A 15,336-nucleotide genomic window follows, 5' to 3' on the forward strand; every position below is an offset into this window, starting at 1 on the left:
TCCATTTCGGAATCCGAGTGATTTGAACTGATGACGAATTCCATTTCGTACGATTGGATAAAGGATTTTTTTTTTCGATATGAAATGATTTTGGCTAACGGATGGTATTCTAATTACATAGAATATATATATATATATATATATATATATATATATATATATATATATATATATATATATATATATATATATATATAGATCAAAAGATTTCATAGATTACGGAGGACTTTGCGAGATATGTCAGGCAAAGTTTAAAGTAATAGATACGATAAGATATGATTTAGCAGATATGCTAAGATATGAATTTTTGTCTATACACTATTCATGTAATCAATGCAGCAAGACGTGTCTTACACTAAAAATGATAAGCAGGTAATTTCCTGAAATGATAAGTAGTTAATTTTCGACACAAAATGATAAGCAAAACTTTTGACATGCAGACACGGTCGAAGTCCAGACTCACTAATGCATCCTATCGACTTATTAGTTAGACACACTAATGCAGACCTGGTTCGCTAAGACCGCCGCTCTGATACCAACTGAAATGACCCGTTCATATACATTATAAACGATTCACAATAATTGATTACATTGCGAGGTATTTGACCTCTATATGATACATTTTACAAACATTGCATTCGTTTTTAAAAGACAAAATTTCTTTACATCGAAAATTGACAGGCATGCATACCATTTCATAATATCCACTATCCAACTATAAATTGATTTAATAATAATCTTTGATGAACTCAATGACTCGAATGCAACGTTCTTCGAAATATGCTATGAAAGACTCCAAGTAATATCTTTAAAATGAGCAAATGCACAGCGGAAGATTTCTTTAACACCTGAGAATAAACATGCTTTAAAGTGTCAACCAAAAGGTTGGTGAGTTCATTAGTTTATCATAATCATTCATTTCCATTATTTTAATAGACCACAAGAATTTCATTTCCAGTTCTCATAAATATACGTCCCATGCATAGAGACAAAAATAATCATTCATATGGTGAACACCTGGTAACCGACATTAACTAGATACATATAAGAATATCCCCTATCATTCCGGGATCCTCCTTCGGACATGATATAAATTTCGAAGTACTAAAGCATCCGGTACTTTGGATGGGGTTTGTTAGGCCCAATAGATCTATCTTTAGGATTCGCGTCAATTTGGGGGTCTGTTCCCAAATTCTTAGGCTACCAAGATAAAAAGGGGCATATTCGGCTTCGATCATTCAACCATATAATGTAGTTTCGATTACTTGTGTCTATTTCGTAAAACATTTATAAAAGCGCATGTATTCTCAGTCCCAAAAATATATATTGCAAAAGCATTTAAAAAGGGAGCAAATGAAACTCACATACTGTATTTCGTAGTAAAAATACATATAACGTCATTGAACAAGTGCAAGGTTGGCCTCGGATTCACGAACCTAAATTAATTATATATAATTATGTGTTGGTCAATATTTGTCTAACAAATTAGGCCAAGTCATAGTGTACCACAATCCTAATGCTCGAGACTAATATGAAAAAGTCAACAAAAGTAAATTTGACTCAAAATAATTTCCAAAAATCTATACATGATTAATATATAGTTTAAATATCGTCGTTTTATATTTTTAAATATTTTTAAAAGATTTATTAGAGTAAATAATATAATTTATTTATTAATAAATAAAATTTTATATTAAATTTATATAATATAATATACTTTTATATATATTAAGTAATAAACTTTATAGGGTTCATTCAATATCATAAAGATAATATGATAGGTATTATTAAAGTAAGTTATTACACGTAGTAAAATATGTTTGTATCACATATTTATTTGATAAAATAATATCTATAATGATAGTAAGTAAAAGTTGTATTATTTTGTAATAATAATTATTATTATAAAAATATCAATATTTATAATTACTGAGATGACATTGTGATAAAATGATAATTCTAATTATGATAACTTTAATATTTACGATAATTTTTAATATTATCTTTAAAATAATAATTCTATTTAAAATAATAATAATAATGATATTTTAAAGTAACAATGACATTTCTATTAAAATGATAATTTTTGTTAAAATGATAGTTTTAATACTAACGATATTTTTAATAATAATAGTAATGATAAAAATAATAAGAACGATAATTTTATCTAAATCAATATCTTATAATATTTTAATTTCATCATGATACTCTTACTCATTATTTCCTAATCATTTCGTTTAATAGCTTTTAATCGTCTTTTATATCGTATTCATAATAATGATAATAATAGTAATCAAAATAATTAGGTGTTACAAATATTTGTTTTAATTACACTAATATTAATAATGATAGTTACTATAACATTATTAACGATAATACTAATAATTATCTTAATGATAATATAGTAATAATAATAATAACAATAACAATAACCATTTTTAAATAATGATATATATATTAATAATGATAATAATAATAATAATAATACTAATAATAATAATAATAATAATTGGATAATAATAATAATACTAATTATAACTTTAACGATAATAACGATAGTAATAATAAAAAAAATAACAATTTTTAATGATAAATCCATTTTATTGATAAAGATAATAATAATGATAATGATAAGATAAAACTAGAACGACGATAAAAACGACGATAATAATAATCATTTTTAATAAAAATATAGAAAATTCAATTGATTATAACTTCTAATCCGTTCATCGAAACCATTCGATATCTAAAGGAAAAGTCCTTAATTTTTCGCTAGCTTTCCAAGGACATGCATATCTTATACCTTATCTCAACCGCAAGTGTAACTAATTCAAGATTCAACCTAACCTGTCTAAGGGCAATATCAAAAGTACAAGCATGCATAATCCTAAATACTCGAGCACTAGTCAGGGATACACTATTAGTATGTAAAAGTTAAATTATGAGTACTCACGTGTCAATATTGAGATTCAATATTGCAGGAAAGGTACGTAGACGCAACGGAAATGATAAACACTATATTGACCTCACGAGCATACCCATGAACCATACTCAATCACCTCCATAGCTATAACCCATAATTTCCTTAATCCTATCCTACTCGAAAAACAATTTCGAAATCACTCGGACAGCACTCCGTCGTAATATTTTATGTATACTAATAATATCTTGAAATAATACGGAGTAAATATATATATGTAAATCGATTGAGAGAGTTTAGAGAAAAATATTTTCAAGTTTATATGAAATAATGAAACCTATTGAATTCTATTTATAATAGATTTTTGAATTATTAAAGTGAATTATTAAAGTATGAATTATTAAAGTGAATTATTAAAGTATGAATTATTAAAGTGAATTATTAAAGTATGAATTATTAAAGTGAATTATTAAGGTATGAATTATTAAAGTAAATTATTAAAGTATGAATTATTAAAGTGAATTATTAAAGTTAAAGTAAAGTAAAAATAAAGTAAAGGTAAAGTTTAAGTATAGTAAAAGTATAAAACTATATACGTATAATACGCGTATAAATATATATAATATTAATTTAAATCGTTATATATATTTAATAAAATAAAATATAAATATCGTTATCTTTATCATACTAGTTAAGTAATGAGTTGTCAAAAGTGGTTCTAGATATTTATAAAAGTTATATATATTTTAATAATAAAGTTCTTTTTAAACTGAAAACGTTTTTGTACGTTTGAAACTAAATAGATCAATCGAGTCTTTATGAGATTCAATCTTCCACTATCCTTTGTCTAGTTCTTAATGATTGACAATTTGTTCTTATTTATAAATCACTTTACCATTTTCTGAATATTGTTAAAATGGAAAGATTTCTCAAATCAACGCGGGCCTTTCAACAGAGACTTGTAATCATAATTCAATATATCTGATAATTCAATCATTTGATCTTATCTTCTAATTTCATTGATAAATATTTTGAAACAGATACAATCATATAAAGTATTTAATCTAATATTTTGTTTACGTTTCAAGTTATAATATATATACACATATACATATATAATCATATTCGTTTAATGGTTCGTGAATCGTTGGAACTTGGTCGAGGTTGAATGAATGTATGAACATAGTTTAAAATTCTTGAAATTTAACTTAACAAATATTGCTTATCGTGTCGGAAACATATAAAGATTAAAGTTTAAATTTGGTTGGAAATTTTCGGGTTGTCACAAAACTGAACTGACGCACCTCGCAAATAAAATGCAAGAAACAAAACCTAAACCATCTAAAATTAAATCGCGTCAACCACACAAAGAGGATGAAAGCAAGACTACCAAACTCACCTAACGCTTATGCAATGTCAAACTAAACAACAAAGTAGACAAGCCAAAGCCATTATAAACCAACCAAACAAAAATCATGACAAAAAACTCAAAACACTCTAGCTTTAGATCTCTTCTTAATTTTTGACCCGAGTTTTAAAAGTTCTCTCAACTTACTCAAACCACATTAATAGCACGATTAGACTAAACATAAAAGAAGATAGCGTCGAAGAATTCGTTTAGTCTACGGGATAGCACTGATGATGATGAAGTGGGGAATGCGATTCAAAATTCTTTCAAAGATGCTCAAGAAAACGGGTTGTGTAATTGGTCTTACGTGAGTTCGGGTAAGAGATGCTCGTTAGAAGGGGTTTTTTTATGAGTATAAAAAAGGTGGTTTGCATCCCCTTTCGTTGGGTTACTACCACTGGTGACGGGACCGCAGTGGATGCGTTTCTTTTTGTTCAAGGCTAGTGCGGGCAATGTCGGCGATGGGGTCCTTTTGTCACGTTCGAAAAATTGTGGTAATGATAACGTTGTCGGTTAGTGAGGTTCTGTTTAGTTGGTTAATAGATATCTTCGTCGTTATTTTGTTTGTATCTTCATTTATTTCTTTATCTTGTGTTTGTTCGGTAGTTTCATGGCGAGACTATGGATAGTTAGCTTTAGTTCGTGTTACGTCGTTAGGCTTAGTTTTATGCTTCCAAACTCAGTTTATGTTCGCTTCTTGTATTTTAATTTACTTTTGTCTCATTCCAAGATAAAGTTTTTCATATGAAGTTTTTCTTCTTTGGACAAAAAAATATATAAAAAAAAGTTGTGGAGGTTTCGAAACAAGAAATGTCTTTTACTTTAAATTGAGTTTGGAAAGTGGATAGTTATTTTTTTCATCTTCATCTTGGTTCAATAGCACAAACGCGTCACCATCAGTGGATAGTTATTTTTTATTCTATCTTTTTTTTTTTAAATAGACGTCAATTAAATAACGGATAATCGAATGAGTATAATTTTGATGTTGGTTTTATTTCGAGCAAATAACAGGTGATGCAATCAAGAATCTATACATCAAGCTTCACATTACTGTAATCATCATCATCTCTCACAAATGAACACAATAATCCATCTCCTAAAATCCTGCGCATCCGCCGCCCACATCCTTCAAATCCAAACTCAACTCATAATCAACCACCACCACATTTACCTCAACTCCACCGTCGCTCACCACTTCATCACCGCCTGCCGATCACTCTCCCTCATAAACTCAGCTCACCTCCTCTACACTCGTCACCTTCACTTCAAACCCCACGTTTTCATATGCAACACCCTCCTTAAATCCTTACCTCCTCATACATCCATCTCTTTTTACTCCCACATGTTCCGTGCATCCATTGTTCCCAATAATTACACCTTCCCTATTGTTCTCAAATCGCTATCAAACCTCAAAGATTTCAATTGTGGCCAAGCGGTTCATACTAATGTCATGAAATTGGGTCATGTGAGTGATATATATATTAACAATTCGCTGTTAAATGTGTATGCTTCCTGTGGGGAAATGGGGTTATGCCGCCAAGTGTTCGATGAAATGTCTCAGAGAGATGTTGTGTCGTGGACGGTTATGATCACCGGGTATAAACAATGCGGAAGGTTTAGTGATGCCTTATTGATGTTTGAACAAATGCAGTATGCGGGTGTGGCACCGAATCATGTGACAATGGTTAATGCTTTATCGACATGTGCAAGTTGTGGTGATGTTAATATGGGTGTTTGGATACACGAGTTTATAAAAAGGGAAACTTGGAAGCTTGATGTGATATTGGGTACTGCGTTAGTTGACATGTATGGTAAATGCGGTAGGGTTGATGACGCTTTGAAAGTTTTCGTTAATTTGGAAGATAAGAATGTATACACATGGAATTCGTTAATTAAGGGTTTATTAACTGCAAATAATATTGATAATGTGTTGTGGTGGTTTGCGAAAATGGAGCAAGAAAAAGATATTAAGCCTGATGAAGTGACTTTAGTTGTGGTGTTATCTGCTTGTGCTTATTCTGGATTAGTAGAAATTGGTAGGGAGATATTTAGTTCATTAGCCAATGGGAAATACGGTTTTTTACCAAATGCAAAACATTATGCTTGTTTTGTTGATCTTTTAGCACGTTCGGGGAGGTTAAAAGAGGCTATGGAAGTAATAAAGGGAATGCCTTTTGAGCCTAGTAAAGGTGTTTGGGGAGCTCTTCTTGCTGGTTGTAGAGCTCATGGAGATTTAGAAATGTGTGAATTTGCTGCTTGGAATGTTATAAAACTATCGCCAAACGATCGTGCTTGTTATGACATATTGTGTAGTTTGTATACTGATATGGGTAAGTGGAGAGAACTGGAAAAGGTTCGGGTGTTAATGAACGTTAGGGGGATAAAGAATGATTTGGAAGTTGCTAAGATGGAACCTAAATACATGTTGAGCTATTAGTATTAGAGATACACTTTCTTTGGTTATTTCTTAATTAACACCAATATATAATGGAGGGTACAATTTAATCTTACTTGTATTGTCATATGTCTGTATACCATATATCTATACATATTTTAAGAAAACATGCTATAGATATAGCAAACGATAGATAAACATATTTTAAGAGAGAAATGGTCCTTCATACAAAAATTCAGAAGTCAAGTTAATGCTTAAAGGTGAACGATCGCTGGTTGATTATGGGTCCGTAACTACAAGATCAAAACTCAAAAGTTCACCGTTCTGTCATGTGCTTATGATATTTATCACTATATCACAATTCATAAATATGTTATCTAGTTTTTAACATTATGATTTGGATGATTAATATCCTACCTGTAGCAAAACTTTGATTATCTTAATTATTATACCTATATACTAAAAGTGACCAAGATATCTGTAGTTTCAATTGTTTTGTATTGATTATATTATATATTATATTATATTATCTATCTATTCATTATTATAAAGCGCGTGCCAATAATCCTACGTGTCGACTTCTCAATTAATCTGAGTTAAATTTGCACACGTGTCATTTTCATAATTAAACTAATTTAAATAAGTATTAATATTTCTATATTTAAATGTATTATGAATTCTTAAAAATATTAACGTAATCCCTAACTTCACAAGGAAATATAATATATACTTAATATATAAGGAAATATATATTTAGTTATAGGACTGTTCTATAGAGTATATATCTTATTAATCTATTTAAACTTTAAATTACGTTTTACATTTAAAAAACTGATACAATACAATACATCTTACCTAAGTCTTAACTAGATATAGATATAGATAACATAACATTAAAATATAAAATATATTTATTTTAAGATATAATTATATTCAATTACTTTAATGTAATACAGTATTATTTTCAAATTAAAAAAAAATATCCAATGACATGGCATCATAAATAATTAAGAAGTTCCAAGGTTGACACGTGGAAAACAACTTACGCGTCGAAAGATAACACAAAATTATACATTTGTTAGTAATTATATTATATTTAATATAATATAATTTTATATTTTAACAATTTAAGTTAATTTCATAGCGAAAGATAACACAGATAAAGTTACATGCATCACATTTACTCATCTTATAATTAATATATTAAAAGCAACTTTATTTTAACTATTGTGTAACGACGGGCTCATACACTAGAGATCATTTTATTGTAAAATAATTGAAATTTTTTTCATTATAATTGTATTCTACACCTATTCAGTATCAATGTTGACGTTATCGCAAACTAATTTATAAAATTATCGTACAACGCACGAACTCATAACATGGATAGAAGCATAATAAATATAAGGGTTATCGAATACTAAATTATACAACGTCTGTGCAACGCACAGGCTCATAAAACTAGTATTATATTACATATTATATTATTATTATTATATATTATATTATTATTATTATATATATATACTAAAAGTCACCAAGATTTTTGTAGTTTCAATTGTTTTGTATTGTAATTTTAAGTTTGCGTTCACACTGCCTTCGGTCCCTCACCTTTGACTCAATTTACACAACAACCTCTCAAGTTTACATTTTCTTAAGGATAAAAAGTGTAAATATACAATTTTATTAAAATAAAAGAAAATGATTCCACCCGAATTTTTAGCGTGCCATATCTTCTTGCTCGGTGCGAGTTAAATTTTTCCGAGCTCACCGTTCAACTCAAAATAATCTTACGAACACAATGGGATTAACTATACGCGAAACGGACACTTCAAAAAAAAATGCTCAATACCTCGGACCATATTTAATACATATACACACCTATAATACACTCCGTTAACTACGAATACGCAACCCAAAGGCCACCGGCATCGAGCGGGCTCCTTTTTCTAGTTTTTTTAATTTAGAAGGATCTTACCTATGTTTACTATGCTGTTTTTATTTCAGTTACAGCCTTTCTGGATTTACTGTCAAATAAGTCAACTTCTTAGGATGACCAGTTGAATGTCATGTCTAGCTAGTGGCTGATGCTCATGCTTACATATTGATTTTCCATTATATTCTTAATCTAATGCTTATTGAATTATTCTTGGTTGTGCTTACGTAACAATTTTTCTATGTAAAGAGTTTAGTGCTGTTTTTAGTTCAGTTTCAAGATTTACTGTCTAAGATAGAGGGGCAAATTAATGTATGGCAGGTGGAAGAGGATAGTCGTAGTGGAATAGTAGCCGATGTGGGACTAAAAGAGCTAAATTGAATTGCGTTGCAATTGAGTCTTGCTTGGATAGAAAGCCTAAGTTGCCATGTTTATTTTTGTTATTTATTTGTTAAGCAGTATTAGTTTTAAATAACTAATTATTTAGTAATTATAATTAGGTTAGGACTCTAGATTCTAAGTCTGTGGATGTTTATCTATTCTCTATATATACTCATACGTACGTGTATATCTAGCTATCTATTCATCTTTTAATTATTAAGCTATATTTTCATACTCTTGATTGTTTACGTAAAGGTTCTTTACGTGAGTTTTTTTATGGGTTAAATCACGTTTGTGTTTAATCTTTTGTTGCGAAGAGCATTTGTCTTCCAACGGATCCTGATCTTTATCAATTGGTATCAGAGCAATCGATCCACCCTATCATCATTCGATTCGTTGGGTCTCGCCCTCGAGTTCCAACTCAAATAAAAAAATATACCCGGATCAAAGATAAACCAATCAATGACAAATCGGTGAACAGTGCAACTCAAATAAAATGATATGCCCGGATCAAATACAATCCATTCAAGGACAAATTCATCGTTATCATTCCAAATTAATTTGCGACGACCTCTTGCAAAATTCTTATGCTCTAAAACCCTTTGACCCTTCTCCCCTTCTTGAAAAGAACTCGACCTCGAGTTCTCAATGCTAAACACGAGCAAATCTTCTTTATTAATCCTCTTGCTTGCATCCAAAAAGTTATTCAACTCCAGGTGCTACAAAAACAGACAAGGTTGACAAGGGTGCAAATAAAAGACCAATAACAAATACATACAGTAAGCCAACAGGAGATAAGTGTTATCGATGTAATCAAACCGGGCACAAATCTAATACTTATCCACAACGGAAAACGGTTAGTTTCACCCAACATAATGAAGAATACGAGTTTGAAGACGACGAGGAAGAGTATGAAGGCGTGTGTGAACCCGATGGGTATGACAACTACACATCAACTCTCTTGGTCCGTAAAGTTTTATTTTCACCAAAAGTATTGGAAACACGACGAAACCTCCTATTTCGTACCCGATGTACAATCTATAATCAAGTCTTTGATTTGGTCATAGATAGTGGAAGTTGTGAAAACATTATCTCTCGTGACTTGGTAAAGAAACTGAAGTTACCATTAGAAGCACATCCCGAGCCCTACAACATCGTATGGATCAATGACGGACCGGGGATAAAAGTTACCGAACGGTGTACCGTTCCATTATCTATAGGGAAGTTTTATAAGAACGAGGTCAAGTGTGATGTGGTCGACATGAACGCGTGTCATTTGCTATTTGGTAGGCCTTGGCAATACGATTTGAATGCTATCCATGAGGGGCGGACGAATGTCTACCGTTTTGTAAAAGATGGTCAGAAAATAATCTTGCTACCACTTGGATTTAAGGTGAGTAATGAGCCAAAGAAGGCTGAAAACTTACTTACACTATCGCAGTCAGGGAATGAATTCATGGGGGACTTGAAGAGTTCAAAAGAGATGCACTTGATATTAAAAAAAGTTATTGGTGGCAGAAGAAGTAATTCCAGCAGATGTGTCGTTATACCCGGATAACTCGGGGTCGAGTTTTTTTTCCGGTAGGGGAGACTGATGTGGAACCTGGATGACTACAAGGAAGAGTCCTATTAGGATTATACTTCTAGTCCCAATCTAATTAGTTATTTTAATTAATTTATATTTGCTTTCTTTTAGTAATTTGAATCCTATCCTAATACCTTTTGTTTAGTTATATATAGGGCTGTAAACCATCAGATGGTATCATTCGTTGGAAATCAAATAAATAATTGTTCTTGAGTTTTGCAAACAGGAGCATTCGCTTGCAGTTTGTAATCTTTTTCACGATTGTGTAAACGTTTGTTTCATAATCTCAATCTCGTCCTTATTAGTAGCCCACCAAATGTGGTGTCGGAATCACGTCAAAAAGAAAATTGGAAAACGAAGAAAAGGTTGAAAAGTAGATACTAATTTTTAGATGTTTTGAACATTTACACTTAAAATGGATACAAAAGATACAGGTCAAAGGGTAATCGACCTCTGACGTCCATACTCCATAGTGACGAATTACATGGCCAACATGAAAAGGTAAATTAAGTCATAAGCCATGGTTTTTCATTTAAATTGTAAGTATGTATTTTAGGGAGCGTTTGATAAAATAAACATCAAATTAAATGAGAAAGCACATAAATGATTCAAAAGTTTCTAACTCAACTTGCGTCTGAATGTAATAACATATTTGATAATAATCATATTTTAAATGATCTCTATAAATTACTCATTGTGTTAACTTCATATCTTAATAAATAAAAGAATATAATTGTTTGATAAGTATTTTGAATATAATTAAAAAGGATATTAAAGAAATAGAGTGTTGATGATCAATAATAATAGACTATTTTAAATTTGAATGGTTAAATACATAGTGTTGAATGATTCAACACCATTAATTATTTAAATGTCACAAGCAAACACACTGAATGATGAACAATTTAACAATAATATGATATTATAACTCATCGTTGGAAGTTGTTTACTTTTTTTGTGTATTAAGTCATGTTTCTGACAAAATCTTTCATGATCCATCCCGGAATTGGATAGAGAATAGTTGGGGTATTCAACAGGGAGGGAACAGAAGGGGATGACATCAGAAGTAGGATCGCCGAACGGTCTACCTTTGTTTGAAAATGGATCTTTTAATATATGTCTCTTACAAATAGGTCAGTTTTCACAGAGTAAGTGACAAATAAATAACAGTTTTACTCACTCTGTAAAGTAAATAAGCCCTTAGTAAGGCTAATTAAAGTTAAACGGCACTAAAATACTTGAATTGGAAGTATAATTAAAAACTACATTAGTTATGTATACCACCACTAGTAGTAACCTTTAATCAGATAGCAATGCTGTTTGCATACATTTTTTTTACTAATGATAACATGTTCTATCAATAACTCCAAGGACTTAACTAAACCTTTTGACTTTTCTCATTACACTGTTCCATTCAACGATAACTTCGGATGCTTACGTTTTGAATAACTTCTGATTATTCAACGCATATAAAATTATGAGTTGAATAATAACAACAATCAATAATCAAATATCATAAGCCGGCCTTCTTATATTACACAATCTATACCAATCCTTATATAAACTCCCCTAAACTTCACATATCTGCATCATCACCCTACTAAATTCACAAAAACAATACAGTAATATTGATTTTACAGTTATTTTCCGACAGCTATGACGCTTAAAGTACGTGGAGGCGTAATGTCACCAGCAACATTTCGTGCTCTTTCTGCTCTATTCGAGAAGCATCTTGACGTCGAATTCATACCTATTGATTGTCAAAGGGTGAGCACAAGACACCTCACTTCCTTGCTCGTAATGTACGTATCACACCTTTTATTGGTCATTAATTTTATTAGAATTTTTCCCACATCTGATATTTATTTCACGAATATATATGCAGCCATTCGGCCAAGCTCCAGCGTTTGAAGATGATGACCTCATTCTATTTGGTACGTAATGACTATAACGAGTGTTGGTGATTTTAGTATCATCCAACCTTCATTTTAGTGAAACTTGATAAATTCACGGTTGGTGTATATTCAATATAAAAAAGCTAAACATTAGCACAATCTTTTTTTTGTTTTTATATTTTACAATATAATGACACACATTAAACGGTGACTAGATAGTTAGACCACGTACATCTGAGTAAAAATACTTGCATTCTCCTAATAATCTGTCTAGTTTAAACAGAGAAAACTTCAAAATAAAAACTTTTCAAAAAATAAGTGTTTGCATTTTAACATGTTATCTTTGATCACACGATATATCATTAATAACTTGTTGCAGAATCAAGAGCGATAACCAAGTACATAGCAGAGTCCTATGCCGATAAAGGAACGAGCATAATATTTAAGGATCCAAAAAAGTCAGCAATACAAACAGTATGGATGGAGGTTGAGGTACATAAGTTCGAGCCAGCATCTTCCAAGTTAACTTGGGAGCTATTCTTTAAACCGTTATTCGGAATGACAACAGATGTCGCGATTGTAGAAGAATTTGAAAAGAAGTTAGAGGATGTGCTTGATGTATATGAAGCACGATTGACTGACAACAAGTATATGGGTGGAGATAGTTTTACGCTAGTTGATCTTCATCACCAACCGAACATTCAAATTTTGGTGTCGACAGATGTTAAAAGGTTGTTCGACGCGCGCCCACATGTTAGCGCGTGGGTTTCAGACATTTTGTCTAGGCCTGCTTGGGTTAAGGTGACTTCCATGCATCAGGGTTGATGATGCATGATGTATTTGTGAGGTGGAAGTTGTTCTTGTACGGGGTTGTGTCTTTTTACATGGTTTTACAAGTCAAATAAAGGTTTTGTGTTTGAGTGAGACTGTGAGAGCCATCGCCGCTCAAAAGAAGCTTTTGTTTGTAATCAATAATATTGTCAAGTGGTTTACATTTTTCTTTGTAATCGGTGTTTGTTTATTCGGCTTTTGTCCAGATCATAATATATTACATGTCCGTTTGTATTATTTAACTTACAATATTTATATATGCTCGGATGTTTTAATTGTGAACTTGTAGCCTTGAACTTTTAGCCTTAAAGTTATTATATTAACATTAACATAACTCTTATATCAAAGTCAAATGTCAAAAAGAAAATCGTGAGATTAAATTGATGAAATGCTACAAATGATATGAAATGTCCCGTTCTTATTGATTAAAAACGTTCCATATTAATTGATTTCGTTGCGAGGTTTTGACCTCTATATGAGACGTTTTTCAAAGACTGCATTCATTTTAAAACAAACCATAACCTTTATTTCATAAATAAAGGTTTAAAAAGCTTTACGTAGATTATCAAATAATGATAATCTAAAATATTCTGTTTACACACGACCATTACATAATGGTTTACAATACAAATATGTTACATCGAAATCAGTTTCTTGAATGCAGTTTTTACACAATATCATTCAAACATGGACTCCAAATCTTGTCCTTATTTTAGTATGCAACAGCGGAAGCTCTTAGTATTCACCTGAGAATAATCATGCTTTAAACGTCAACAAAAATGTTGGTGAGTTATAGGTTAACCTATATATATCAAATCGTAACAATAGACCACAAGATTTCATATTTCAATACACATCCCATACATAGAGATAAAAATCATTCATATGGTGAACACCTGGTAACCGACATTAACAAGATGCATATATAAGAATATCCCCATCATTCCGGGACACCCTTCGGATATGATATAAATTTCGAAGTACTAAAGCATCCGGTACTTTGGATGGGGCTTGTTGGGCCCGATAGATCTATCTTTAGGATTCACGTCAATTAGGGTGTCTATTCCCTAATTCTTAGATTACCAGACTTAATAAAAAGGGGCATATTCGATTTCGATAATTCAACCATAGAATGTAGTTTCACGTACTTGTGTCTATTTTGTAAATCATTTATAAAACCTTCATGTATTCTCATCCCAAAAATATTAGATTTTAAAAGTGGGACTATAACTCACTTTCACAGATTTTTACTTCGTCGGGAAGTAAGACTTGGCCACTGGTTGATTCACGAACCTATAACAATATATACATATATATCAAAGTATGTTCAAAATATATTTACAACACTTTTAATATATTTTGATGTTTTAAGTTTATTAAGTCAGCTGTCCTCGTTAGTAACCTACAACTAGTTGTCCACAGTTAGATGTACAGAAATAAATCGATAAATATTATCTTGAATCAATCCACGACCCAATGTATACGTATCTCAGTATTGATCACAACTCAAACTATATATATTTTGGAATCAACCTCAACCCTGTATAGCTAACTCCAACATTCACATATAGAGTGTCTATGGTTGTTCCGAAATATATATAGATGTGTCGACATGATAGGTCGAAACATTGTATACGTGTCTATGGTATCTCAAGATTACATAATATACAATACAAATTGATTAAGTTATGGTTGGAATAGATTTGTTACCAATTTTCACGTAGCTAAAATGAGAAAAATTATCCAATCTTGTTTTACCCATAACTTCTTCATTTTAAATCCGTTTTGAGTGAATCAAATTGCTATGGTTTCATATTGAACTCTATTTTATGAATCTAAACAGAAAAAGTATAGGTTTATAGTCGGAAAAATAAGTTACAAGTCGTTTTTGTAAAGGTAGTCATTTCAGTCGAAAGAACGACGTCTAGATGACCATTTTAGAAAACATACTTCCACTTTGAGTTTAACCATAATTTTTGGATATA

General features: G+C 31.0%; 1 protein-coding gene and 1 pseudogene across 1 annotated transcript; both read left to right on the top strand.

Moving 5' to 3' along the window:
• Nucleotides 1-5,170: 5,170 nt before the first annotated feature.
• Nucleotides 5,171-6,813, top strand: LOC139852276 (pentatricopeptide repeat-containing protein At1g77170, mitochondrial-like). The gene has a single exon (XM_071841529.1). It carries the CDS (start codon nucleotides 5,404-5,406, stop codon nucleotides 6,763-6,765), a length of 1,362 nt encoding a protein of 453 aa, XP_071697630.1. The 5' UTR covers nucleotides 5,171-5,403; the 3' UTR covers nucleotides 6,766-6,813.
• A 5,468-nt stretch (nucleotides 6,814-12,281) lies between these two features.
• LOC139854177 (glutathione S-transferase-like) lies at nucleotides 12,282-13,345 on the top strand (annotated as a pseudogene).
• The last annotated feature ends 1,991 nt before the right edge of the window (nucleotides 13,346-15,336 follow it).

Source organism: Rutidosis leptorrhynchoides, chromosome 6, assembly GCF_046630445.1.
Source record: "Rutidosis leptorrhynchoides isolate AG116_Rl617_1_P2 chromosome 6, CSIRO_AGI_Rlap_v1, whole genome shotgun sequence".
In the NCBI taxonomy this organism is placed as follows: Eukaryota; Viridiplantae; Streptophyta; class Magnoliopsida; order Asterales; family Asteraceae; genus Rutidosis; species Rutidosis leptorrhynchoides.